The sequence below is a fragment of the Netta rufina genome (assembly GCF_964035555.1).
Source record: "Netta rufina genome assembly, chromosome: Z".
Lineage (NCBI taxonomy): Eukaryota > Metazoa > Chordata > Aves > Anseriformes > Anatidae > Netta > Netta rufina.
In genome coordinates, this window is record NC_140126.1 from 5,488,455 (window position 1) to 5,515,963 (window position 27,509).

At 55.0% G+C, this 27,509-nt stretch overlaps 3 protein-coding genes across 3 annotated transcripts; 1 reads left to right on the plus strand and 2 right to left on the minus strand.

The window, feature by feature from the left end:
- Nucleotides 1–4,965: 4,965 nt before the first annotated feature.
- On the plus strand, nt 4,966–7,056 carry LOC311221208 (myogenesis-regulating glycosidase-like; the record flags this gene model as incomplete). Its single annotated transcript, XM_084305049.1, has 1 exon — nt 4,966–7,056. One exon carries the CDS (start codon nt 4,966–4,968, stop codon nt 7,054–7,056), a length of 2,091 nt encoding a protein of 696 aa, XP_084161175.1.
- A 3,683-nt stretch (nt 7,057–10,739) lies between these two features.
- Nucleotides 10,740–22,307, minus strand: LOC311221307 (myogenesis-regulating glycosidase-like). The gene is made up of 2 exons (XM_084305190.1): nt 22,243–22,307; nt 10,740–16,034 (listed from the first exon to the last, which is right to left on the minus strand). The coding sequence occupies exon 2, from the start codon at nt 15,903–15,905 to the stop codon at nt 13,869–13,871; it is 2,037 nt and encodes a 678-aa protein (XP_084161316.1). The 5' UTR covers nt 15,906–16,034; nt 22,243–22,307; the 3' UTR covers nt 10,740–13,868.
- Nucleotides 22,308–22,813: 506 nt separating this feature from the next.
- Nucleotides 22,814–26,095, minus strand: SPMIP6 (sperm microtubule inner protein 6; the record flags this gene model as incomplete). The annotated part of the gene is made up of 7 exons (XM_084305111.1): nt 22,814–22,916; nt 23,872–23,961; nt 24,084–24,297; nt 24,410–24,485; nt 24,601–24,713; nt 25,158–25,305; nt 25,958–26,095. The coding sequence occupies 7 exons, from the start codon at nt 26,093–26,095 to the stop codon at nt 22,814–22,816; spliced, it is 882 nt and encodes a 293-aa protein (XP_084161237.1).
- Between the last annotated feature and the right edge of the window lie 1,414 nt (nt 26,096–27,509).

A 27,509-nucleotide genomic window follows, 5' to 3' on the forward strand; every position in this document is an offset into this window, starting at 1 on the left:
GGTGTCCCCCCAGGAAAACAGCTGAGTTCACTTAATTTGTCTAGAGCTGGATTGAGGAGAGCCTAGCTCAGAAACCCATGGCATTTGTGAGCTCTGCAGAAAGTGACCAGTCTAAATGTGCACATGCCAGCACAGACCAAAACAAGCCAGCTTAAAATCAGCCTCTGAGATCTCCCAGGTCTCAGGAAAGCAGATAATTCTTCTCCCTGATGCACAAACTCATGTGGAGAACAGCATCATTCTGCTCCAGTGCGTTTCAAAAGCCTGCATCCTTTCACACAACCCACACACCACTTTGGCCTTATTTCTTACACATGCAGGAAAGTGTTTGCATATAAAATCCCACTGTAGCTCCTAATCCCGTTTTTCCACGGTGCGTTGGATGGCTGATGGCATGGGTTTGCCTCTTGCATAGGGATGCTTCTCTCAGTCATTTTCATAGCTTTTCTTAGGCTGCCCTAAGAGGGAGCAAGTGAATTTCCAGCTGTGATCTCTTCCACAGGGAACAGGATAGTCCTAAAACTGCTGGCTCCCAGTCACATAACTTCAATGTCCTATTGGTCTTCACTGACCTGCGTCCCCTGGATCAGCCTTGTTCTTGGCTCCATCACCAGTTTGTTGAGTGCTTTGCATTTTCCTCTTCATTTTGCAGCCCATGGTAGAGTTAATCAGGGTGAAGTGATAAGCACTTCTGTCTGGGTGCCTGGTTCAAAGTGCTTGTGAAAAATCAACTTCAGCCCTGCTGGGAAGTTTCTGAAAGTCTCAGAGAAGTCTCTTGTGCGTGGCCAGGCTGAGTTCTGGTGGTCCTCACAGCCCTGGTGGTGGGAAGCCCTGCTCAGACCCACGTCCCTCCCTGGCTCATTCCTTCACCTGGCACTCTTCCAGAGGTCATTCAGAGCAGCCTGACATGACAGCACCTCTTTATTTCCCCATATTACCTTTATTTACAGAGCTCTCGGCTTATTTCCCTTCTCCTTGGGCACCGTCAGAGCTCCCCAGAGCCCCAGACAAGCCCTGGGGGATGAGTAGTGGTGTAGGGATCACTCACACCACAGCCCTGAAGCCAGCCTCGTGGAGCTGCTCCCTGCAGCATCCCCGGCCTCCAGCCCAGGCTGTCTCGGCAGATGGAGCTGCTTCCCTAGGATGCAGCCAGATGCTGTGCCCAGACCCTGCCTCGGCTGATGCACGCAGCTTGGAGCAGTGTGTGGTCCTTGTGTGCGGGCTCGGGAGTCGGACACGGCCCTGGGATGGGGAAGGAGCTGGTTTTTGCATTTTCTTTTCTTCCAGATGGGGAAGGAGGAGTTTGTCTGTGTAAGTAAGTAAACGGGACTTCCCACTTCAGCCAGGACTGAAAGGCATGTGCAGTAAAAGCTGCTTCGTTCCAGGTAATGGGGGGGCTGGGATCCTCTGAAGAAGGAAAAACCCCAGGAAATACTCCTGCTCCAGACCCGAGCTGCTCACGCATGTCTCTGGGGCCCCTGAGCTTCCACAGGGATGCCAGCTTTGCAGCAGTGCTTTGTAATGGCACAAGCCAGCAGAGATCTCACCCAGATGAGTTGTAAGCCCTCTGTACACCAGTGAGAAGTGGGGAGTGGGGCAGGGACATCAGTGTCCTTGTCCCCATACCCAGAGCCCTTGGAGATGTCTGGGTTCCTGGGCGATTTCCCCCCTGCATTAAGCCCTGTTGGCTTTGTAGCTAATCTGTGTCAGGCAGTGCGACAACCTTGTCCCTCCTCTGCTCCTCTTCCTTGTCTGCAGTGACAGCAGAAACCTTTTTCCCTATGGTATGTAGACACACAGGGTGTGGGGACAGGCCCCTGCCCCGGTGAGCTGTGAGTCTCACACACAGGCAGCTGTGTGCCAGGCGGCCACGGGACATGGGAGCTGAGGGGAGCTGCTTTCAGCTTTGGGTGTGTTGGCTGTGAAAAAGTCCCGCTTCAAACGGTTGGAAAGGGGCAGGTAAATGATTAATCTGTTCTTGCAGAGCCTGACAGAGCAATGGTTTGTTTATAGCCATGACTTATAGCTACCTATGGTGCTTTCGGCCAGAACTTGTTGTATACCCACCTGTGAGAGCCTGATAGCAACCCCTAAGTGTCTGATAACCTGCTATAAAAGGAGTCTTCATGGAAAGACCGCTCCCTTTATTTAAAGACAGGATTGCTTCCCTGTGGGTTTTTCCGCAGGTGATGCTCTGCCGCTGCACCCTGCACCAGGGACAGGCAAATGCAGCTTAAAGCTCCTGCCCCACACTGTGAGCCCAAAAAGCCTGAGGGTTCAGGTATCACACATCTGGGAAGTGGACTGAGGCCTGTCAAACTCATTCCATGTGTGCCAAGTGCTCAGCTGAGGTGCTGGGGGCAGATGTGACCTGGGGGGGGGCTCTCAGGGTAGGTGCACCAAGGGGTTTGGGCATGTAGCTCCACTTCTCTCTGGCTGACATGAGTTTCATCCCCTGCAACCCTTCCTTAGCTCCCATTTAACTCTAAGAGGGTCTAAAGTCCTGGCTCGTTTTCTGCATGTAAAGGTGGCAGCTATGTCAATATTTAATCTGTGCTGCTTAGATCCTCGGAGTGAGGAATCCAGGCTCCTTTTGGAGCAAAGTCTGCTAACTGATGGGTCAGGACCGGCACCAGATTAGCACCCGATAAAGCAGCCCAAATAAAACACAACCATGCCCTGTGTCTGCATCTCCCACACAGGATTTGATCCCCCGGGTGATATGCAGGTACCAGAGCAGCACAGCATCCTCCTTTGGGGAGGAAACCCCAAAGGGATGCAAGGCACAGGGGTCCCGGTTCCCTCATGTGCCCTCTTTCTGGAGCTCAGCTTCTGTCCCCCTGACTAACGGAGGGGTTCAAAGTGATTGCCTGGGAGAAAAACTGTGTGTGTGTGCATAGAAATTAGGAAAACTCCTGAATGTCCTTTATTAGTCCCAAATAATAATAGTACCAAATTCCCTGCTTTTTTTTTTTTTTAAACATTTTTTATTTGTTTAATATTAAAAAAAAAGAAAAAGAAAAAAGCAGAAGTCCTGAAAAAAAAAAATATAAAAAATATTTCCCTCTCTTTTTTTTTTTTTTTTTTTTTTTTTTTTCATTTTCTTACTCTGGAAAATGGTGGGGCTCATCTTAAAGAAAAGCCCTGTTTCCAGGCTGGCCAGGGGGGCTAAAGGAGGAAGGAAGAAGAAGGAGGAAAACTCGAGGGCGGCAACTCAGGAGCTGACCCAGCACATAAAAACATCTTCAAAGCGAAGAGCTTGTTTTTCAAAAACACCAGGGTTTCGCTGGAAACGACCCGAGCTGGAGCCGCCAAGCAGGGCCGGGACCCGGGCCAGCTTTGGGGAGGCTGCCAGCTCTCAAAGTGTGCGTAACCCAACCTGCGCCCAAACTGTCCCTGCCCCACACCAGGACTGGGTCACCATCTCCTTGGGGCACCAGCGACCTTTCTTCTCCCTACCCCCTGCTCCCTAAGCCCCTTCCCCAACACTGATGGGTTCCTGCGAATTGGGCTCCACAGGAGTGATATTTGTCCAGGATGCTTTTATCCATTCTGGCTCTTTTTCAGGGCAAAGTCTTGCTCTCCCTGACAGCTCACTCAAAAAATAGCTCAGCGGCTCATTTTGCTGGCTGGGAGGCTGCTGCGATCGATACCGAATGCGGTGACTTCTGGTATTTTTAATGGCTGCCTGGGCAGCTTATCGTCTCTGTATACTTAGATACTGATGTCACAGCAGCGTGGGTAAATACACCAGGCATGTATTGCTGGGCATGGCTGGGCTGAGCAAGAAGGACTTCTTTTTTCTTCCCCTCCATGCAGGCTGCTCCTGCAAACTTGGGGTCTTGGAGATGCATCAGACCACACAGATCCCAGACAGGGTCAGCCCCATTGCCTCATGCTGCCTGCTTCATTTTCTGCCGTTTTTGTTGGCACTGGATGCTCTTTCAGGTGCTGGGAGCTGCACTGCACTGGCTGACTTTCCAGCTCACGATGAAGCTGGGATGTGTACGGCAGTGCTGTGCATTTCCCAGCAAAACAAGGATTTCTGCTCTAACGTGCTCTTGGTCTTGCAAAAATTCCAGTTTAACAGCCTAACTCCAAACCCTGTGCCTAAATATCTTACACCCCCATTGCAGGGTAGCTTCTGGCCTGATGTAGGACAGATGTGCATCCTGGGAGTTACAGGACTTGAGTTAGGACAAAAATAAATGGAGAATGGGATAGGAGGAAACATCCTTCTTTTTCCGAGCCAGTGCAAGACATCTTGGAGAAAGGAGGGCTCTGATGAGCACCCTGACGCAGTGCAGTGCAGGCGGCTGCCAGCCCCAAAGCCCATGTGTCCCCGTGTCCCTGCTGCAGCTCAAGAAAGGAGCAAAGTGCAGGGAGATAAAATTTCTGCTCACCGGGCTGCATCCCCAGGGATGGTGGGAACTGCTGCAGAGGCTGGACGCTTTGGCAAAGTACTTTGCTACCTACATTCAATGCACAGAAGCCATGGACAGGTAGGGAAATCTGTCAGGGCAAAAAATTGATATAAAAACAACAAAATCCTGACCAAATTGCCTGAGTCACCAGGTACGAGCCCCTCTCCCTGGCCCCGTTCTGCTCTGTGTTCCAGCAGGACACAGCACAGCTGCAGCCAAAGGACAGTCACAGGAATCCTGGCATTGCCCTGCTCCAACAAATCTCAGCTCAGCTTCCAGAGATCAGGCTGCAGCAGCACAGAGCAGAGCAATCCAGAGCTGCAGAGACAGATCCAGGAGGATCTAGGTCTGTTCAGAAGATTTTATTGCTTTTTTCACTGTTTATAACCCTCTGTTTCAAAAAATGATGCTGCAGGTGTGAGTGGCCAGGCTTTGGAAAGAAGATTGTGATCACTTTCACATTGTATCTGGGCTTTTCTTTCAACAAGTAGAAGGAAAAAAAAAAAGAGCGAAGTATCTAAACAGATATTACAAAGGAGTCATGGAAAGTCAGATTACCCATCGAGCAGAAAAACATGGAAACGCTCAAAAGGGAGATATCAAAGAAACGCATTTGCCCAAAAGCTTCATGAAGCAGAAGCCCTCGAAGGAGCTGAGGCCCATGCTGGGGGCCGTCACGCTGGGCCTCGTCCTGTTCATCGCTGCGGTGGTGGCCTGGTGCTACTACACGGTGTCCCTGCGCAAGGCGGAGCGGCTGAAGACGGAGCTGATGGACCTGCGGGCGGACGGCTTCGTCATCAGGAACCAGCACGGGGAGGTGGTGTTCCGCCTGGCCTTCCGCTCGGGGAGCCTGGACCTGGAGTCGTGCTCCAAGGAGGGCGAGATCCTGAGCTGCACGCGCTCGCACCGCGGGCCGCTCAACTTCTTCATCCAGACGGTGAAGCCCAAGGACACGGTGATGTGCTACCGCGTGCGCTGGGAGGAGCTGGCGGCTGGCCCGGCGGTGGAGCACACCATGTTCTGGGAGGACGCCCACTGGTACGGGGGCTCGGAGATGAGCACCCAGCACTGGCCCATCCGCCTGGCTGGCTACCAGGAGCCAGTGCCCTACGTGACCAGCGACGTCTACTCCTTCCGCGACAGCTTTGGCGGCATCCTGGAGCGCTACTGGCTGTCCTCCAAGGCGGCGGCCATCAAGATCAACGACTCGGTGCCCTTCCACCTGGGCTTCAACGCCACCGAGCGCACCCTCTTCTTCCAGGCCCGCTACAAGGACTCGCCCTACAAGCCCCCGCCGGGCCAGCAGCCCTTCCCCGAGCTGAGCTACCGCGTGTGCGTGGGCTCCGACGTCACCTCCATCCATAAGTACATGGTGCGCAGGTACTTCAACAAGCCCTCCAAGATCCCCGCCGAGAACGCCTTCCGCTACCCCATCTGGTCCACCTGGGCACTCTACAAAAAAGATATCAATCAGGATAAACTCTTGGATTTTGCAAGAAACATAAAGAAGTACAATTTTGATTGCAGCCACATTGAGATTGATGACATGTACACACAAGCCTACGGGGACTTTGACTTTGACCCCGTCAAGTTCCCCAATGTAACAGAGATGTTTGCAAAACTGAGGGAGGATGGCTTTAAAGTCACCCTGTGGATTCACCCTTTCATACACACAGATTCCTCGAACTTTGGTGTGGGGATTGAGCGTCAGCTGTTCATCAAGGAGCCGTCAGGGCGGCTGCCGGCCATGGTGGAGTGGTGGAACGGCATCGGGGCCATCCTGGACTTCACCAACCCGGCAGCCCGGGACTGGTTCCAGAGCCACCTGCGCCAGCTCCGCTACAAGTACGGCATCTCCTCCTTCAAGTTTGACGCTGGTGAGACCAGCTACCTGCCCAAGCAGTTCAGCACCTTCCGGCCGCTCTCGGACCCCAGCATCTGGTCGCGGCGCTACACAGAGATGGCCATCCCCTTCTACGAGCTGGCGGAGGTGCGGGTGGGCTACCAGTCACAGAACATCTCCTGCTTCTTCCGCATCATTGACCGCGACTCCGTGTGGGGCTATGAGCTCGGCCTCAAGTCGCTCATCCCCACAGTGCTCACCATCAGCATGTTGGGGTACCCTTTTGTGCTGCCAGATATGATTGGAGGAAACTTCCTGCCAAATAAGACAGATGGTGCAGTTGAGACCCCGGACCGTGAGCTGTACGTGCGGTGGCTGGAGCTGTCGGCCTTCATGCCCTCCATGCAGTTCTCCATCCCACCCTGGCTCTACGACAAGCAGGTGGTGGAGATCGCACAGAAGTTCACTGAGCTCCACGAGTCACTGGTGGCCCCGCTGCTGCTGGAGCTGGCCGAGGAGGTCACCGACACTGGCGACCCCATCATCCGGCCCATCTGGTGGATCTCGCCCCGCGACGAGGCCACCCACAGGATCGACTCGCAGTTCCTCATCGGGGACACCCTCATGGTGGCACCCGTCCTGGAGATGGGCAAGCAGGAGCGCGACGTCTACCTGCCGGTGGGCAAGTGGCGCAGCTACAAGGGGGAGTTGTTTGAGAAGACGCCCGTGCTGCTCACCGACTATCCTGTTGACTTGGACGAAGTTGCCTATTTCCATCGGATTTCGTAACAGCTCCTCCATCAGCTTTGCCATGGTCTCAGGAATTAATGAACCCATGACTTTATTGACCTGGGAATATTTATAGCTTTTGAAGTAGAAATACATTAGCATGAACTCAAAGAAAATACTGTGACCTTTATTTAGTGTGTCAATTGCTATAGAATAACTTATTAAAATGTATTGGATGAATGTCTTGACTCTTGTAGTACGACTAATACAATGTATAGAAACAGATTCTCCACTCCTAATCTCTTCCCATCAAGAAATGCCATGCACACTTACTTTTTATATAGAATAATGATAATTAGATGGACTCCATTGTTACCCAGTGGTACTGCAGCCCTTCTCCTTAGATTTTTGTATTTTTCATTTGCTTAGTGAAGGAAGCCGTTGGAGCAGAGTATTTTCTTAAACTAAAAATAAATCAGAAAACAATCTGTGATTAATCTAAAGAGAGCAGCACCAAATTTTCAGCCTGTACATTGGATGGGTGCTGATGCAGTACAGCAAGGAGAGTTTGTATTTCCCATGAACTGATTTGTCCAAGGAAGCAAAAAGAAGCTTTAGCACTTGCTAACAGTTTGCAAACGTTTCCCCCCCCACTTTTAATGGAAGGAAGTATTGAGAAACATGTCCCTGGTGTGGAGTCAGCCAAGCCTGTAAGCATGTGGTGAGATCTCACTGACAGTCAAGATTAAAACCTAGCAGCAAGTCATGCATGGGTGAGGACCACTAATGGGATCCATTCATGGTTTGGGTCCGTATTTGGGAGCAAGGGTGTAATTTGTCCACCACAGAGATCCCAGGGAAGACTTTAAATTGCCCTCCTGAGAGAGCTTGGATAAATAACATACTAGCCCAAGTGCCCTCCTGCATCAGTTTCCCCATGGAAGATGTCCTCCCATGCCACCAGCTGTGCTGATGTCCATCAGTTGGCATGCTTCTGCCCCGGGACATGACTTCTTCTGGGTGACAGCATCTCAACAGCACCTGTGGGTTTGGGAAAAGTGAGCTAGCTCTGAAATGTTCTCCAGTCTTGGTCCAATCTTCCCCATTTCTAAATTAAGAGAAGTTTGAAGGTGACGTGACTGAGGAGTTTAGGAGAATTCTGAGTTCTCTGGGCTGTGATGCCTCTTCCCAAAGCAAGAGACTGATTCTTTCTCTGCCCCCAACAGGCTGCTGGTGGCACCTGGGGGAGGTAAAACTGTGCATGGCTCACACCAGGAGAAAACCCCCTTCTTTAGGGGTTTGCCCCAGAGCTGGTCCATATCATGAGTACACAGGGACTTTAGAGCATCATGGTCACTCCAGGGCTAATTTGGTGCTCAGTCTACGCAGTCCCACCAGAGGTCCATTATGGTACAAGGACCCTATGCGGCCACAGCTGCACAGGAAAGGACAAGCCAGGATGGTTTGTAGATGTCCTTGAAAGCAAGGTAAGAAAGCAGCCTCAGCCCCAGTGATGCTGGTGGTGTAGTGATGGGGAGAGACAACCCACCAAACCTCCCTCAGTCCAGGGGTGTGAAGGGGAGCCACTGCTCAGTGTCACGGTGATGTTCGGGGTCATTGCTTTTCTCCCCTGGGGATCAAAGTGTCCCAGTAGGCCCCAGCAAAGCTTGGCTGTTGCTTCAGCAGGAAAAAAGGTTCCTAAAAAGCTGAGATTGCATGTGGTACTCACCCAAAACCTGCTGGTGCCCAGGCTGGTTGGGGTGAGGAGCCAGTCTCCAGCCCCATCAGGCAGCACCTCTACCCCATAATCTGTGTGCATGGTCATGGCTCTGCTGTCCTCCTGCATCACAGGCTGGGGGGGAAAATGCATCTCCAAGACCTTCTGCACCCACTGGGGATGATACAGGCTGCCTGATCCTAGCAGATCCCCCTGGGGAAAGGAGAGGTCAAGTTCATGTGGCTGCAAAAATCCCCCCCCAAATCTCCACCCCTGCCTGCTCTCTCCCCCTCTGCCTCTCCCTGGCGGGCCTTCACGCTGCTGGAGGAACATCTGGTTTGCCTTGCTGAGCTTTAGTCACGGTTGTTTTTTAGCAATCCCAGCTCTGAGCAAGTGTTGTACTTGCTGGAGGGGCTGGTGACATGGGAACATCGCTCACTCCAGGCTGTCTTTATGTTTTTTTTGGAGGGGGGTGGTTATTATCCTTAATCTTTGATTATCATTGAGCTACAAATCACCGATCCCCATTGGCAAAAAAGTAAATGTATTAAAAACAAACAAACAAAAACCAGTCCCTGCCTTTCTCTACTTGGCTGTGGGATTTTGCATGGCCCAGCCCCGCATTATGGCTTTCCAGGACTCCAGGACTGTCTGTGATGGAAGAGGTTGTTTTGATGGAAGAGGTTGTTTTTCACTAAGGTTGCCAGACTGGCTGCATGCCTGAAGGGGATCTGTTGCTGTCAGCTTGTCCTTTCACCACAGCTCTTCCCGGACGTGTGCAGTTTTTTGCCATTTTTTTTCTCTTACTTTTAATGAAAGCTGTGATCTCAGGCAGGGCTGGACCTGCTCCCAGCCAGGACCCCGTGGCTCAGCAGTCACTGCCCCACTGGCACCTGTGGGCACCTCTGCAACCTGGTTTGAAATGAGTTGGGCTTTGGCTGTAGCCTCTCTTGGTCTGGATGTGGCCATGAACACCCCTCACCATGCAATGCACAGCCCTGGATGTATTTTTGAGCCCTGCCTAATGTGTGGTTTGGCATCACCTCATGATCAGTGGGGTCCAGCTCCCATTTTGCTGGGACCCAGCGTACTGCAGATCCCATGTAAGCCTCATGCATCCTTCCTGGACACAGCTCCATCTCTCAGGAGGATGCAAAAACACCCACCCAAAAACATCAGAAAAAAACAACAGCAATCCAGCTCTAATCCCAGCAACTCCAGGGAGGATTTGTGCATTACTGAGGACTGCTGCAGGTGCTGAAGGCAGCTCCAGCCTGTCCCAGGTCTCCAGCCAGAATCAGCTTCACCTCTCATGGGTGAGCATCAGCCTGGTACATGGATACTGCTTGGACCCAGGGGAGAAGGCAAAGGAAAAGAGTTGGAAAAACGCCTTCTGCTGCAAAAGCAGCAAATCAAAGTCCCCCTCATCCCATCAGCTGAGTTGTGTAAGTTTCATGATCTGTTTCTGGTGCTCCCATGGCCAAAACCATCCACACTACCCCTCTACCCTGCCAGACCAGCGTGGGAAGGGGACCTGGGGACAGCAGGGACAGGCAGTGCCCCAGGTGAATTTCTGAAGCCTCTATGGGAAGCTGCAAGCAGCCTTGTCATCCTGCACACAGTTTCAAACCGTGTGTCTTCTGTGTCAGCATGGACCAGCTACCCCCAGAGGTTGGCACTGAGGGGCACTTTTGGGGAAAGAATCAGCAGAAAGGGTGTCACAACTGGTCTGATGCAGCAGCAGGAGTCACCTGGACGTGGCTTTTTCTAGGCCAGCCCCTAGCCACAGCTCTTCCCCTGCCACGGGGATGCCAGGGAGGGCGATTTGTGACCCATCCCAGCCCATGCTGCAGGAGGGTGGTTGTGGTTGTAGGCAGCCCCTCCCTTCAAAACACACATCAAAGCTTCAGACCACAAGTTTTAAATAAACCAGCAGCCTCAGTTCTTATTTAAGTAAAGCCTGAGGTGAAAAAAGCCCCAGATCTGCCCGAAACACTGGCCCTACATATAGACAGACACGTTAAACTTCTTTTTGTTTTCCAAAGTTTTATATCAATCAAGGCAATTGATGTTACAGTCTCATTTTCATAACAATTAAGAATTAGAAAAGTGGTTAAAAACAAGCCCCCCGGCATTGCGGTCCGACTCAGGAAGGCGTGTGATACCCCAGCACCCACTCAGCCGACACACAACGGCATGAGCTTCCAAACCCAGTCCCACAGGCGTCACGTCAACTTGCTGCTCAGACACAACCTGCCAGAGCCAACTGGAAGAGGCTGAACCAACCCCAAGACCCGTTTTGGGGCTTTTCCTTGGCTGAGTCAAACTAGTTTTGGACAGCGACCCTTGGGTAAGCCAGACAGATATCCCCAGGGGGAGGTTCCCAAAGTGTCTGTGCATGGAGCGCTTGTGGTCTGTGAGGTGCTAGGGATGCTCCAGCTGGGCTGCAGGGCTACAGCACAGTGTTAGAAATATTGGTTTTGGTAAAAAGCGTGACGGAGAGGGTACCTAGAAGCTTCTGATAGCTTGAGGCAGCACTGTTGAGCCTGTCTCCAAAATGTGGGGAAGACTTGGTGCCATGGACAGCCTCCCATATGGGCCCTTGGGCAGCCACCTGCTCCTCAGCTTCATCCCTTACATCCTCCCAGCTTTACCCTAACCACAGCATTTAGAAAAATAAGGATACTTTATAATCTCAGTCGTTTACAACAAGTTAAGAAAAACCTCTAACAATAAAACTCTTTATTTTGAGGGAAGGGGAAGAATGGCATGTCTAGTGGAGACTTTTCCTCCATGACCTTCCTGACAGTGCCCTGTTGAATGTTGGTGCTTTCCTGGCACAAAGCTGCTAGGGTCTGGCCACACTGGACTTTTGTTTTCTTGACCTCTGTGAGGGGACCAAGGTACTCTTCCAGACACTCCCATCATGTTCACAACAAAAGGATCCTAGCAGGAGAACTGATCAGCTCCTGGCCAGCGAGTGTCTCTAGCTTGGAAAAGCACCGCTACTTGCACTGCGGCCAGGGAGCAAACCTGAGCCCTCCACAGCTGAGCCTGCGACATGCTTGTGCTTCCACTGGGCAGGGACCTGTCTCGTTTTGAGGCCAAACCACCAAATTACACAGGTCAGATCCAGCCAGACCTCAGGGTCAGTTCCAGAGTCAGAGACTCACAGAGGAGTTGAGGTTGGAAGGGACCTTTGGGACCTTCTGGCCCAACCCCTGCTCAAGCAGGGCCACCCCGAACAGGTTGCTCAGGGCCATGTCCAGGTGGCTTTTGAAGATCTAGGAGGAGGGAGTCCATCAAATTAAAATTTCTCCCTTCCTTCCTAACCATAAAAGCACTTTAGATATTGCCCCAAGCACCTGAGTTTACTCCTGGGCACCACCACAAGCTCCTCACAAGGTACAGCTCCTTTGCTTCCTCCTGCAAGCCCAGAGCAGGAGATGGGCTTGGAGAAAGACCATCACAGGTATCGAACCCTGCCCCAAATGCTGTTCCATCTCCCTGGATGGCGGACTCATGCCTGGATGCAATCTCGTAAGAAAACCTGCAGCTGCTGTACTCCCCTTGCCTTGAGCCTTTCCAGCTAACACAGCTCAATCCTGTGCAAACTCGTTAAAAATTAATGGGCTGAGGGGTGCCGGCAGCCGGGGCATGGCCAGGAAAGTCCTGCCCTGGGGAGCAGAGCTGCCAGACTGCAATCCTGCTAGTAGGCTAGTGGTTTCTTGGAGCAGAGACTGCCCGTGTCTCTCTAAGTGCTTCCTCCCCCACAAAACTGAAAGGGAAAGCTGGAAAAGAATCCGGAAAAAGGAGGGAGAGAAATGCAGAGAAAATCTCCTCTGAGGCCATGGGAGCGACCTGAGCTGAGGTCTTGCCCATCCTAGTAATGGGAATTGGGGGTGCAGGAACACGTCACCCCGCATCCTCTCCAGAAGCCTCCAACAGCAAGCCCAAACTCTGAAGAAGACCCCTGCATCTCCGGGAGAGAGAGGAGGGCTGCACCAAAAAGCCCTACACAACAACATCATCTCTCAATTCCAACACGAGATGAAGATGGCTATTAGCTTAATTCCATGGTACATGAGAACATTTCCTTGGGTGCAGTGAGAACACCCACTGGCACAAAACCATCAGTGCAAAAGCCGGTGTTTTCCACCCACCGGCAAGCCGGCTAGCAGCAAAACATCGCATCCATCCACAACACGTGCCGCTTGCGGGAACCCGCTGTTCCCGGGGAAGCAGCACACAGACCCCTGGAGATCTGCTTTGCTTCAGGCAGCCCTTCTGCCAGCAACAAGCCTGAAAGCTCATCTGTCCTTAAAAAACAATGATAAAAAAAGATGATATCTGCAGGACTATCGCGTAACAGAACAGGACCATAAATGTGTTAAAAAGAGTGATTGGGCACACTGGTAGGGACGGTGCTGCTCTAGAAGAGGCAGTGTTGACACCCGAGGCAAAACACACAGGGAAGAGTCTTGCAGCAGGCATTAGATGAGTGAGGAGGGGAGATGCAGCTGCTCCAGCAAGCGATGTGCAGTTTGTACAGCTGAAATACCTGCATGTCATGTGAGTAACCTGGCCTGCCTGGTACCTGGGAAAAGGGGAGCATGGGGCAAGAGTTAGTCCAGTGCCAAAATAAAGGGGGGAAAATGAATCTGTATATGTGTATATATATATAATCTAGCTTGTTTGCTGCTCTTAAAAAAGTCATTTTAAATATATTTGCCATATTAGAAAACTTAAGGCAGGCTGTGCTGTAGCAACCCTCCCACATCACACACCCCCATGCCAGTGCTGGGTGCACCCATGGGACAAGAAACGCTCCCACAAGGCACTAACCAACCTTCCCCTCTTGAAATCCTTGGGAACCAAAAAAGTATTAGCTTTGACTGCGTGACAACTTTTTCCTCACCTATACAGAGAAAATTCTGCCTACTGTAACCCAAACAGAGCATCCCACCTGCCCCAAATTAAACAAACAAAAAAATCAGATCACACCTCTCCAAATAACAAAAAACCCCAAGGACAATAAAGTCTATTTAATTCCCTTCGGCAATCCCAGACCCAAATGAAATGTGCAATTAGAATTATTATTTGTTACAAAGTTCTAGTGTAAGGCATGGTTATCCCAAAGCTGATGGAGGAGCTGTTACGAAACCCAGAGGAAATAGGCAACTTCGTCCAAGTCAACGGGATAGTCGGTGAGCAGCACGGGCGTCTTCTCAAACAACTCCCCCTTGTAGCTGCGCCACTTGCCCGCCGGCAGGTAGACGTCGCGCTCCTGCTTGCCCATCTCCAGGACGGGTGCCACCATGAGGGTGTCCCCGATGAGGAACTGTGAGTCGATCCTGTGGGTGGCCTCGTCGCGGGGCGAGATCCACCAGATGGGCCGGATGATGGGGTCGCCAGTGTCGGTGACCTCCCCGGCCAGCTCCAGCAGCAGCGGGGCCACCAGTGACTCGTGGAGCTCAGTGAACTTCTGTGCGATCTCCACCACCTGCTTGTCGTAGAGCCAGGGTGGGATGGAGAACTGCATGGAGGGCATGAAGGCCGACAGCTCCAGCCACCGCACGTACAGCTCACGGTCTGGGATCTCAACTGCACCATCTGTCTTATTTGGGAAAAAATTCCCCCCAATCATGTCAGCAGAAATAAAGGGGTACCCCAACATGCTGATGGTGAGCACCGTGGGGATGAGCGACTTGAGGCCGAGCTCATAGCCCCACACGGAGTCGCGGTCAATGATGCGGAAGAAGCAGGAGATGTTCTGTGACTGGTAGCCCACCCGCACCTCCGCCAGCTCGTAGAAGGGGATGGCCATCTCTGTGTAGCGCCGCGACCAGATGCTGGGGTCCGAGAGCGGCCGGAAGGTGCTGAACTGCTTGGGCAGGTAGCTGGTCTCACCAGCGTCAAACTTGAAGGAGGAGATGCCGTACTTGTGGCGGAGCTGGCGCAGGTGGCTCTGGAACCAGTCCCGGGCTGCCGGGTTGGTGAAGTCCAGGATGGCCCCGATGCCGTTCCACCACTCCACCATGGCCGGCAGCCGCCCCGACGGCTCCTTGATGAACAGCTGACGCTCAATCCCCACACCAAAGTTCGAGGAATTGTAGTTTATAAAAGGGTGAGTCCACAGGGTGACTTTAAAGCCATCCTCTCTCAGTTTTGCAAACATCTCTGTTACATTGGGGAACTTGACAGGGTCAAAGTCAAAGTCCCCATAGGCCTGTGTGTACATGTCATCAATCTCAATGTGGCTGCAATTAAAACGGTACTTCTTAATTTTTTCAGCAAATCTCAAGAGTTTATCCTGGTCGATATCATTCTTGTAGAGTGCCCAGGTGGACCAGATGGGGTAGCGGAAGGCGTTCTCGGCGGGGATCTTGGAGGGCTTGTTGAAGTACCTGCGCACCATGTACTTGTGGATGGAGGTGACGTCGGAGCCCACGCACACGCGGTAGCTCAGCTCGGGGAAGGGCTGCTGGCCCGGCGGGGGCTTGTAGGGCGAGTCCTTGTAGCGGGCCTGGAAGAAGAGGGTGCGCTCGGTGGCGTTGAAGCCCAGGTGGAAGGGCACCGAGTCGTTGATCTTGATGGCCGCCGCCTTGGAGGACAGCCAGTAGCGCTCCAGGATGCCGCCAAAGCTGTCGCGGAAGGAGTAGACGTCGCTGGTCACGTAGGGCACGGGCTCCTGGTAGCCGGCCAGGCGGATGGGCCAGTGCTGGGTGCTCATCTCCGAGCCCCCGTACCAGTGGGCGTCCTCCCAGAACATGGTGTGCTCCACCGCCGGGCCGGCCGCCAGCTCCTCCCAGCGCACGCGGTAGCACATCACCGTGTCCTTGGGCTTCACCGTCTGGATGAAGAAGTTGAGCGGCCCGCGGTGCGAGCGCGTGCAGCTCAGGATCTCGCCCTCCTTGGAGCACGACTCCAGGTCCAGGCTCCCCGAGCGGAAGGCCAGGCGGAACACCACCTCCCCGTGCTGGTTCCTGATGACGAAGCCGTCCGCCCGCAGGTCCATCAGCTCCGTCTTCAGCCGCTCCGCCTTGCGCAGGGACACCGTGTAGTAGCACCAGGCCACCACCGCGGCGATGAACAGGACGAGGCCCAGCGTGACGGCCCCCAGCATGGGCCTCAGCTCCTTCGAGGGCTTCTGCTTCACCGGCGTGAAGTTTTCGGGCAGGAATGTGTACATGGCGCCCTGTTTTCACTAGCACTCTTTTGCAGAGGAGTGGGAAGAAATATGTCTTTGCAGCAAGCCCGGGGTTCTCAAGAGAAGAAAACTGGGAGTTCCCACCTCCACCGAGCCCTGGAGTGCCTGTCTCTGAAAAAGAGGATATAAATCATCTCAGAAGAACCTCCAAATCAAGGGATCTCTTGCCACCTCTTTGCCATCTCGATTTCAGCAGCTCCCCATGCCTCCCTGCTATTGGGTTGGGACACTGCAGACAGGGCCCCAAGACACCCCCCAGCCAACATGTGGGGTCCCCAACCTGAACCCCACGGAGGGCAGCACCCAGGGCAGTAAGAGCCACAGCAGAGCACGGCAGCTTTTCGGCTCCGTCCCGCTTCCCCTTTCATGGCCCCGGGGAAGGAGGCTGCTTGCAGAGCCAGGAGCCGCATGGCTTCCCCTTGGCTGCGGGCTTGACAGGCTCAGCCAAGCACAACGCTGTGGGTTCAGAGGCGAAAAGTGAAGTCAGGACACTGGGGAGCAAGGAGCAAAACCAGGCAGAGATGGAGCAGGGGTGGAAAGGAGCCACAGAGCTGTCGGTGTCTGCCTCTGCCCAGCAGGATGCTGGGCTCTCTGGGGCTTGGCATGGGCAAGGGCAGGACTAACCATCATCTCCTGGCCCCCTCCAGCCCATTACAGCCGAAATGGCCCCAGGCTTGCAGCAGAGCAGCTTGGCTGCTTGTGGGGGATGAGGGTGACCTGAGCATCACCCAAACCCCTGTTCCCCTCCACAGAGTTGCCCAGGTGTGATCCCGAAGGGTTGCACTGCAGCAACTGGGCACGGGCTCTGCGAACTACACAGCGTCTGTTGTTCGTTTTGAAGCAGCTCTTGGGACAGATCTCGCAGCCTTGCTGTCAGAAGAAGGAAGGCTCAGAGCAGAGCAGGCTGCCCGCACCCCATCCCTGAGAGAGCTGCTGCTGGGCAGAGATGTGGGGTCAGAGAGAGCCCAGCAGGGACACGGGGGCATCTGGGGCAGGGGCTGCAGGCAGGGATGCAGGCAGGCAGGATGAGCGCCAGCCTGGCCACGTCACCTTCTGCTGGGTGTCTGTAACCTTCTGGGCTGCCAGTCGCTTTAAATGGGATTACGGCGGCATTAGGAAGCGATTAGCCTGAGCAGGCAGTGGGTAGAGCTAAACGACCTGTCCCGCGGCCAAGTCCCACTGAGCCCTCACTCACCGGCCAGGAGCAGCTCCAGTCACCCTGCCCGTGTCACCCAGGGCCACGTCCTGCCCACAGGAGGGGAAGGGAATCCTCGCCCCCCAGCACGAGCCCAGCTGCCAGCAAAATCAGGCAGTAAAGGCGGTGGTGGGAGATCCTGCGTTGGCATTACACCTTCATCCTCCTCCAGCAACACTCCTTGGTGTTTAGAGGGGACAGAAGTGGGGATGGTGCTGGGAAAGTTCACAGAAGGGTTTTTGATGCAACCAGCACAGCCAAGTGATGCTGTGGGGACATTGTGATGCCCAAATCGGAGCTGCTTCCCTGCCACCCATCTCCACCAGCATGGACACCCGTGGGAGGTGAGAGGGTCCGTGTGGGTGTGCCAGCACCTCAACAACACACATGGGGCCAGTGCAAGTGGCTGGGTGTTTCCAGACATTTAAAAGCATATGCTTAGCCCAGACGAGCTCCCTCCCTCTCTGCACTGGGAATTTTTGGGATGCCAGTGACAGAGCTCCTGCTATCAGAGACAAGTGTGTGCCTTGTACGTGTGTTATCTTGGGGCCGGGAAGCTCGAGGGGGGAGAAAACAAAATGCAGCCACCCACTGAGCAGAACTGGCAAATTATTCCGGGAAGAGGACTTTTGAAAGCTGTCATGTTGGATGAGAAAAGGGAAATAAATGGCTTTGTCTCTCCTAGATTTCATCTAGGATTTTAAGCCTCAGATACGGCTGATCCTGCCATGGTGGAGATGGCCCCCTCCTCATCTCCGCTTAAAACTGAGAGCAACAAAGCAGCCCCCTGCTCCAGGGACTTGCTGGATTTCCATCTCCCTTTCAGGAGGCTGCTTTATTATTTATGAACTACTTTGAATCCGCTCTATTTTTAGGCAGTTTCTTTTTCCCCCTCCATGGGCTGGAATTTGTGATGTACGCGAAGGAGCTGGCACCACTGCTGCCACTCAGGAGCGAACCAATGCAGTTTGTAGGAAAGGTTTTCGGCCCCATTCTGCCTTGGAGCTGTTCACAACCTGGGTGTCCGAGCCAGCAGACTTAACCCAGTCTGTCGGTCCCGGCTGTCCGTGGGTCTGGCACACCCAAACAGATACACGATGGATGCCGGGGCACCCATCCAGTGCGAAGGCTGAGCCAACCTCTGCGGCTTGGTGGAGGAAGGGCTCGGGCAGCCCTGCATGGAGGCAGAGCACCATCCTGCACTGTCCCACCACAGAAAATGATACTCACTGACATGTGCAATCAGCAGCACCCAAAAATGCAGCACTGCACCATGCAAGATGCCCAGACGTCAAGCACTGGTGCAGGCTGCAACTTGAACATCCACCAGCATTGTTTCAGGCACTCGTGGTGGGGGCAAATTTATTGAGCCACTGGGAGAGCTTCAGCAGCACAAACCCTGTAAACGCAGCAGCTGTCCATGGGGTGGGACAGCCCAGAGCATGGTTGAGGTAGGATTAAACCCCTTTTGGTGCATGGGGCTGATGGGCTGTGTCAGATGTCACCTCTTCCAGGATGAACCTTGAGGTCTGGACGTCACCTCCTTGGGCACAGCTCTGCCAAGAAGGCTGTGAGAAATGTTTGCAGCTGGGGGCCAGCAGGAGCTTGCTCTGTAGCTGGCCCAGACCTCCTTGGTTTTGCTTTGTTAACAAAATTTGCAGCTCACCATCCCGTGACCTGTCCCTGTCCCTGTCCCAGACCAAAGGTAAGTCTTCTACGCTCCCCTGAGATAACGCCCACCACCTCACACGCGGAGAATTGCCTGCACACGCCACGGCTGTTTCAACATATTTTGGAATGCAAACTTGTTATTTTGCTCCAAGGCGACATTGCGGTGACCTCCAGCTCCTCTAAAAAAAGAAAACGGGCAGGGAGGGCGGCAAAGCCAAGCAGCGTGCTTGCAGCTTGCTGCGACGAAGCTTCCCAGCTGACCCAAAAACAAAGCTTTTTCTTCCCTTTCCATGGAAGCAGCCAGTCGCCTTGCCTTGATCTGTGATGAAAGCAAAACACCCTAGCAGGGCACACTTTACAGAGTAAAAATAAAAATTCATTTTTCGACCGGTTCTATTTTTACCAATACCGCTGCTAAACGTGGGCTGTGAGACCCACAGCACCACTAACCCCAGCACCTTCGTAATGAGGTCACTGGTTTAAAAATGGTCACTAACAACTAATGGGTCCCTATCGCCCTGGCAGGGTCAGATCCAAACTGTGCTGGTGCCTGCACTTATTTCCCAGGCCAGGATGTCAGAAAACTGTGTGTCAGGTGGTGCAAGGTGCTGCCACCTCTCCGAATGTCTTGGCAGGGGTCAAGCAGATGAAACACTGCAGAATTCACTGCCAGACGTTTCCAACCCCTAAAAGAGCAGGGAATTAGGATGGCAAAAGGGGGAAATGACTTCTCTGCAAAGTATCTACAGGAAAAAAAGAAGCCTCTGAGTGCACAGTCCTTGTGACTAGCTAAAGGGACTTTGCAGCCCAAGTCTGAAAGGGGCTGGGATGAACAAACCCTTCTGTGGGTTTATTTTCTCTTTGAGGAATCAGAAAGGAGCCAGGGGGGCAGGGGGACACATGGGGTACACAGGGCAGCACCAGCAAGGGGGGGCACAGCTGCTCTAGGTCGCAGCAGGGCCCAACGCTGCCTGGTCTGAAGGGCTGGGGGACAGGCCAGGAGAGGGGGGTCACTTTGCCTCCTGCAAAGCGACAGCTGCTTCCCTGCTTTTGGGATGCCACCTCCCTGCCAATACACAGCAGAAAATTCCCCACCACGCCTGGCTGTCGGGTACAGACAGCTCATCCCGCTGGGGACGCGATCAGTGCCGGCACCTACCTGTCCATCGCCTCCCGGGGGTGCCTGGCTCTGCTGCAGATGTATTTTAAGCACATCAAAAATCCATGCTGCTGCATCTCTCTGTCCTCCCCACAGCACCGGGAGGTTTCAGGGCACGGAGCTGGCTGTGCCCTGGGCAGGCTGCGAGCGGCACGTGCCTGCGGGCAGCAGGAGGGGACTGGCACGTCACCGGCGTGTCACCGGCGTGTTTTCTCGGGCACCGTGACGGAATCGCGTGCAGCCAGCCCTCCTGCTGTGGTGGCTGCTGCAGGCATCAGAGCAGCAAGGAGAGAGCACGCAGGGTGCTGCTGGCGTGAGTGGGTTGTCGGCTTTGCATCCCAGAGCCTCGGGATTCAGGCTCAGGACTCACCTTCCTGCGGCAGGAGTGGGAAGGGAGGGGAAACGCTTGTCCCACCTGTGTTCAGAGGCTTTTAAGAAGCAGAAAGCAAAAAACTCACACTGCTCCCATACCAAATTATTATTATTCCTCCCAAAAAAAGTCTTGTGCTTCTAAGCACAGCTATGATTCAGCACCGTAATGGAGCTGCTTTGAGCAAAAGGAAACAACCAACCCCGCTGCTGCTGGCTGGTTCCTAAGCCAGGATCAAGCAGCACTGAGCACCCAGAGGACAAACCCCAAATATGTGAATATAGAGCTCATCCATGGACTGCAGAAATGCTGCTAGGTCTCGCATGGTGTGCAGAGACAGATTTGAGGCTGCACTATTCCCTCTGCTGAACCTTAAATACTTCCACCTGTACTGCAGGAACTGGCACTTTGCAGCCCACTTTTGTTCCTTCACGCTGCCTGCACCGAGTGATGCTCCAAACACCTTTGAACACCTCATCGGGTGTTTGACCATGACTGCAATGCAAAAAGGCCCACAGTGAGACAATTCTGGTGGCAGATGTCTTAAGATTGAATACACCTGACAATTCTCTCTTCTCGTCATCTTTCCTTGCTCTTTAATGTGCACTGATTAGTGAGATGAAGTTCCAGTAAGCTGGTTTTTCAGTTTAGCTCTGCACATGCTTGAAATGCCCCCAGTAGGTGCCTAAAACTTGCCCCCGCAATGCCTCAGGTCATGCTCATGGTGACCAAATTTCTCCAAGCTGCCGAACTCTCCAGCTCACATGTGTAGGAAAGGCGAATTAAACAAACTTGCCCTGAAATCCTTCCAAGTGCAATTGCAAAAAGCGATCTCTGATGCAGGACAGGCTTTAAAACACAGTGAGTGGCCAGGAATAGAAGTGCCCTGGCAGGGGACATTCCCCCAGCATACTGCTTGTGCCTGGCTGCAGTGCGAGCACCTCCCCAGTGCCTCAGCCCTGCTTTGCCCCCCAAACCCGACCCAAGCGCCACCACCATGACTCCTGTCCCCTGTCCCATGCCCTGCCCTCTGGACACGTTCGGTTCCACATCTCCCCCATGGCACATGATAGCTCAGACCCTAGCTGGTGACTCCTTGCCAAGGTGGCCACGGAGCCGTGCTCCCACCCCAGGCTGAAGGAGCAGATCCGTCCTTTTGGGAGCACTCCCGTGCCCTTTTGGGAGCACTCCCGGGCGCTGAGGCTGGCTGAAACCCGAGCCCACCCCAACACCCGAGCACCACAAGGTGATACCAGGAAGAAATGGGAACCCAGGGGCAGCCCCTGGCACAGCCTCCGCAATTTTCCAACCCTTGCGAAACCCCCAGGTGCCTCCAGCTCCAGAGCGAGCAGCAGGCGATGAGCACCGAAATTTCTTCCCGTATCCGACAGCACCAGTGATGCTGGCCAGCCTTGGGCCAAACTTGAGTGCCAAGCTGTTAAAACACCTGCTGGCAGCTCCTGCGTGCCTGGGTCCGATGCGAGCCTCACGGCTCACCCGCTGCAGGGCTGCGGTGCCCGTCCCGCTGGGCATCGCCCACGGTGCCCAGGGAGCCCAAGAGGGAAGGGGGAAGGAGAAAGGTGGCCAGGGGCTCCCTGGGGCACCTCCGCTGCTCGCCACCACCACCCATGGCAGGGGCTGGTGGCCGGGCTGTCCCAAAGACCCTCCGAGCCCAACCTGTGGCTGGAGCCGGGGCTCGGGCAGCCCTTTCGGGGCGGCTGACCCCCTCCCCACACCCTGCAAGTGGCAGGGGGACCGGGGCGCAGCCCCTACACCTAGCGGGGCCAAAGGACCGTACCCCGACAAGGGACACCCCGCTGCCTGGGGGTGCGCACCCCAAACCCGTCCAGGGGGCACCCCAAGCCCCCAGCCCCGGGAACCCCTCGGCACCCCCCCCCCAGCCCCAAGGGGTCGCGGCACTTACCCGCAGCCCCGGGCCATGGCCGGGCTCCGGCCGCCGAGCACACCGCCTCCCGCAGCGGTTCCGGGGCTGGGCGGAACCGGGGAGCTCGCTCCGCCCTGGCCCGGCCCCCCCTGGCCCTCCCCGATCGCCACCAGTCCCCTCCAGTCGCCACCAGTCCCCTCCAGTCGCCCCCGGTCCCCTCCTGGCCCGGCTGGGGCGCAGCGGGTGCCTGTGAGGCAGGGGGTGCCGGGGGTGCAGGAGCAACCAGGTCTTTGCTAATTGACCGCACGCCTTCATTAGCAGCATGCAGTCATTACTGTCATACCCCTTGCAGATCCCCACTCCTCGCTTAGCCCCGTGCCGGGGGTCCTGGTGGGCTGCTTCTCCTTCTGGTGCAGTCACTGCGCTCCCAGAGCTTCTCCTGCATGCTTTGGTTTGGGCACCGGCCCCCCAGATTTGTTCCAGTGCACCCCAAGGCAGCGGCCGCTGGATTTTATCCCAGGTCCCCCCTTCTCCAGCGACCGTGCCAAGGAAAGGAGCTGACAGGAGCAGTTTGCCCAAAGTGGTTTTATTGAAAGCCCACCTTTGGTCTTCAGCACTCCTGGGCAGAGTAAGCCTCTGAGCAAAACTCGGGGTGGATGGTGTAGCTGCCTCGCTGGACTCCTCCCATCCTCTTGAAGTGGCTCGTGTCCCACCTGGGGGAGACACACGGCACAGGGAGGATGAAACTCCAGTGAGGAAGAAGAGCAGAAGCCCCAGTGCTGGCTGCTGGCATCACTTAGGGGCGAATGGTGTGCGTGCAGCCACCCCAGTCCCCTGTGGAGGTGTCTTTGGGTGCTGAGGCCAAAGCCAAGGCTGGGCAGAAAGCTCCCTGGTGCTGCCACCTGAGTGAGTTGCTCCCAGCAGGTCTCATGCTGCCACCTCCTGCTCCTTGCACTGTCACCTCCCTCAAGCCTTCATTTCCAGAGCCATGCAAGTACAGGAAAATCTGCCTCTTTCTCAGCAGAGAAGACCTTGAGAAACATCTCGCCAGGGCTTGGGCACGGGGACATCTGTGGGGAGCTCATTGCCCCGTTTGTTCTTCCCATTTGCTTTTTTTGTTCTTCCCATTTGCTTTCAGTTTCTGCTCTCAGGAATTTAATGCCAATCACACGTCTTCTACAAGCCTGACTCCTAATTTTGGACTGTGGGGCGTTGATGTAATAGCACAGGGATGACTAAGCTGGATAAACAGCCTCCCCTCTCCCCTTGCTACTTCCCAAGGGCTGTTCCAGGGTAAGAGCTGCCTCTGCAGTGGAGAGATACCAAAAGGGAACATGCGGGGATTAAAAGGTGCTGCTGGACCTGCAGTGGGTGAAGGACTGGGCTGATTACTGCATATTGGGCAGTGGGACCAGGACTGTGTTCCAAGGAGAGCAAGTGACAATGACAGAAAACACAAGAGCAGCATAGGCAACACTGCTGTGGCCCCAAAGTCTGGGAAATGCTTAGCCACATGCAGGCAGGCTGCACCATAGCCCCCAGAAAAATCCTCTGAGCAATTCTGCATCAAAGCCTAATGAAAAGAGAACTAGTGGCTGATGTTAGCAAGCTTTACCCTGGGGCAGCCTGCCCGTGCCTGGAGCAGTCCCTCACCCAACCCATCCATACCTAGGGCTCATATATGGGTACGATGGCTGGGGGCGATGTGAAGGTGCACAGAGAGTCGCCGTGGGGCTGTAATTGCAGCACGGGATGCTCCTGCAAGAGACGTCGAAGGCAGGGTGTTGAGTGGCCCTGCAGACGAGGGAAGGCATGTCCATCCCACCCCATCCCATCCCAACCCAACTCGTCCCACCCTACCCATCCCATTTCAACCCAACCTTACAGTCCTCTCTGCTAGCGTGTTGAGATGGCTCCTGATGGCAGCGTCCCCATCGACGTAGTAGTCCATCCCTCGCAGGCAGTAGTGGCGCCCGGAGCAGGGGCTGTAGTAGCCCTGGAAGGGTCTCCTCCTCGACGTGGTGTACACGGGCTGCAGGGACGGCGGCGAGAGCCGCGACAGCCTGCGCAGCATGTCAGCAACCACCTCCCGCTCTGCAAGCAGAAGGACGGCGAGGATAAGGGGCGAGGAGGAGATCACCAGGCAGCTCAGCACCTGGATGGCACGGGCACGGCAAGAGCTGGAGCTGTGCGTGAGGGCAGTTACCGTATTGGTTGAGGCAGGCGGGTTTTGGAGGGTATGGCACGGGTATGCTGCGCAGGTAGGTCTCCATCCTCTTCTCCTGCAGGGAGTGATCACAGCCCTTGCAGCATTGCCACCCTTTTGGTGCAGAGCCCGAGGTGCTGGTGGCACCCTCAGGGCTCCAGTTTTTGGGGGAAAGAGGAGCCAGGCCCTACCTTGGGTGGGAGGGGGAGGTAGGTGCTGTACTTGTTCCAGGCTGCGCTGTTGTAGGGGCCTGCTCTCCAGGTGATGTATTTGTCCTCGTTGACAAAAACCGGGTTGTACTTCTCTGCAATGTGAAGGTGACAGGCAGGGGTGGCCCATGGGGCGCGCAGCCACCTTTGGGGATATCCATGGGGATATGGCTGGAGTGTCCCAACAGCCTCCCATGTCCCACAGACATGGGCTTGGGGGTGTTTCAGAGGAGCTGCTGCTTTGCATGCAGCTTTGGGCCACGGGATGCCCAGGGGGAATGTGTCCAGGCATCACCAACCACCACAGGTTTTGGGAGACTGCCAGTGGAGTGAGCCCAGGGACCTCAGCATGGGGATGGGGATGGGGATGTGTGGCCGCAGCAAAGCCACAAGTGCAGATGCCAAGTGGGTGTCCCTTTGTCCAGGGGAACACAGGATGCATAAGGAGGGATGGACTGAGCCACACCAGCATCCTCAGCTCCCCACCTGTGGCTCCTGGGGACATGCCCTGTGTGACACGGGATGGGACCTTGTGGTACCTTCAGGCCTGGTCAGCCAGTACTTCTCAGGCCAGTAGGCGGTGGGGTCGATGGCGTTCCTGTACAAGTACTCCTGCATCACTGCCTTAATCAGCTTGTCGGGCTGACCTTGGCTCGCTGGATTTCGGTCCTGGGGCACCGTTAATCCCTAGAGGCAGCAAAGAGCGGGGAGAGATGCCCAGGTGACACGGCAGCACCTGCCTTCCTGGGCATCGGGGCTCTCAGTAAGGCAGAGATTGGGGTGGGTGCACCAGGGACACCACGTATGGGGCCAGCAGCAGTAGGGAAAGGAGTTATGAGACAAACCTGGTCCCCTACAGCTGGCAGAGACCAAGAGGGCTGGGGTCTCCCAGCATTTCTGAGCCTGTTCTGTCCCCGCACAGCAGTGACATCCATCTCTGTGCCCTCTGCTGGCTCTCTAATTACAATGCACATGCTAGTGAGGCTGAAAGAGATGTGGTATCCTTCACAGCAGAGCCTGCCTGCTTGTCGGGCTGCGTGGTGAGAGCTGCAAGGCCATGGCGCACACGGACCCTGCTGTGGCAAGGCCACGGCTCGGGGATCTGTCCTGGAGCGGGGCTGGGAGAGGTTTTGCCGTGCTCAGGACTTCACGGGGTCCTGCTGGCACACAGGGCTCCCAGCTGAACACACCAAGCCCAGGGGACAAAAAGCCAGCGAGCACGGGCCGGGAGGTGTCAGACACTTTGCTGACGAGGGAACACAAACCCCCCTCTGTTACAGAAAGCGAGGTGCCCCCATCCACCTCCCCCGTGCTGGGGGAGAAACCCCGAGGTGTTTACCTGGGTCACAAACTTGTTTTCTTTCCATAGCTGCAGCGGGGCCTTCTCGTGGATCGACTTCTTCAAGGTGCACGGCGGGCGGTAGGAGTCGGTGTAGGTGCTGACGGGGGTCTTGTATTTTTGGGCGAAGAGGAACATGGTGCTGTGGCCACAGGGGTGCTGAGTCCTGGTGGGTTTTGGGGGGGGGGCTCAGCAACACTGTGTGGGGCTGGGGTCTCCCAGCCCACGTGGCCCTATGTGGAAATGGAATGGGGCCCCGGTGCCACCAGCTTCTGGTGGTGCTGATGCCGTCAGTGACATCACAGTGTGGCAGCAGGGGGGATTTGGGCCATTGGGGATTTCTGTGCCATGGCTGCGCTCCCTGGGACAGCATGTGCTGGATTAGGGCACAGCGACCCATCCCTGCTCCCCTCCCATCTTCCCTCCATCCCTCCTGACATGGGCATCCCCCTGGCCCCAGGTTTCTTCCCCTCTCGCAGGCAATTAAATTAACAAGGGTAGGGAACAATTTCAGCAGGTCCTGGTCAAGATACTGTGAAAGGTTCGGGACTCCCAGGCATCGCAGTAATTGTTGCTTTTCCAGCCTCTCTCTCCCGTATTTCATTGGAAATCCCGGAGCAGCACCACACTGCTGCAGCCACCACCGTGCAGCATGGCAGGGGGCTCCACACTTGGGCTGTGGCACTGGTTGGTCATTTTGGGGTATCCAGGGGAATTACTGCCTGCTCAGGTGAGCTCTCTCCCCTTTTTCATTAAAAAGCTGGATTTGGGTGACTGTGAGTGGCTCGTTTGCTATCCCAAGTGCTGCGGTATGCTCTGCAGGGCTGGTGGAGGGAGTGATCCTCACCCAGCACCACCAGCCAGGTTACACCAGGGGAGGGATTTACATGAACCATGTGTGCTTGTTGCTCAAAGGATGCCAAGCAGGACCCCCCTGCCCTGGGGAACCTCTGTCCTGAGGCTTCCCAAGATGCCACTGATTTTCATCCCTCCTGGGAGCTGGGTAAAATCTGCTTGTCCATGTGGGTTGGACCTGGTGGGGCAAAAAGGGGCAGTGGCTTGCTTTTTAATGGGATAAATTCAAGTTGTGAGCCTCTTGCCCATGGGTTTGCATTAGGAACTGGCAGGAAAGCAGCAGTTGACGGTATTGAGGCATTGGTGGCACTGCTGCACCTCCCTCAGGGGTCCTGGGCTCAGTGCCCAGCTCCTCTCCATTACTCACTGGCAGCCCTAAATCATCGGCTGACGGGTGGAAGGAAAGCACAGGCAAAGCGATGGGGGCGGGAGGGAACCGGGGGCTGGAAGGCAGTGGGACTGCCTCTGCAGACACAGCCCATCAGCCAGGGCGTCACGGGGAGAGGAGCAGTCTTCTCAGATGCTTCCTCATGGGGAAGGCCAGGGCTGGCTTCCTAAATCCCCTCATCCTCGGAGAGGGCTCCCAGGGGTCACCCCGCTCCCAGGAGAGCTGTTTTCCTTGAGCTGGAGGCCAAACAAGGGCACATCAGTACAAAACCTCCTGCTCCCCGTCCACTTTCCCCCCGTGGTTTCAGCC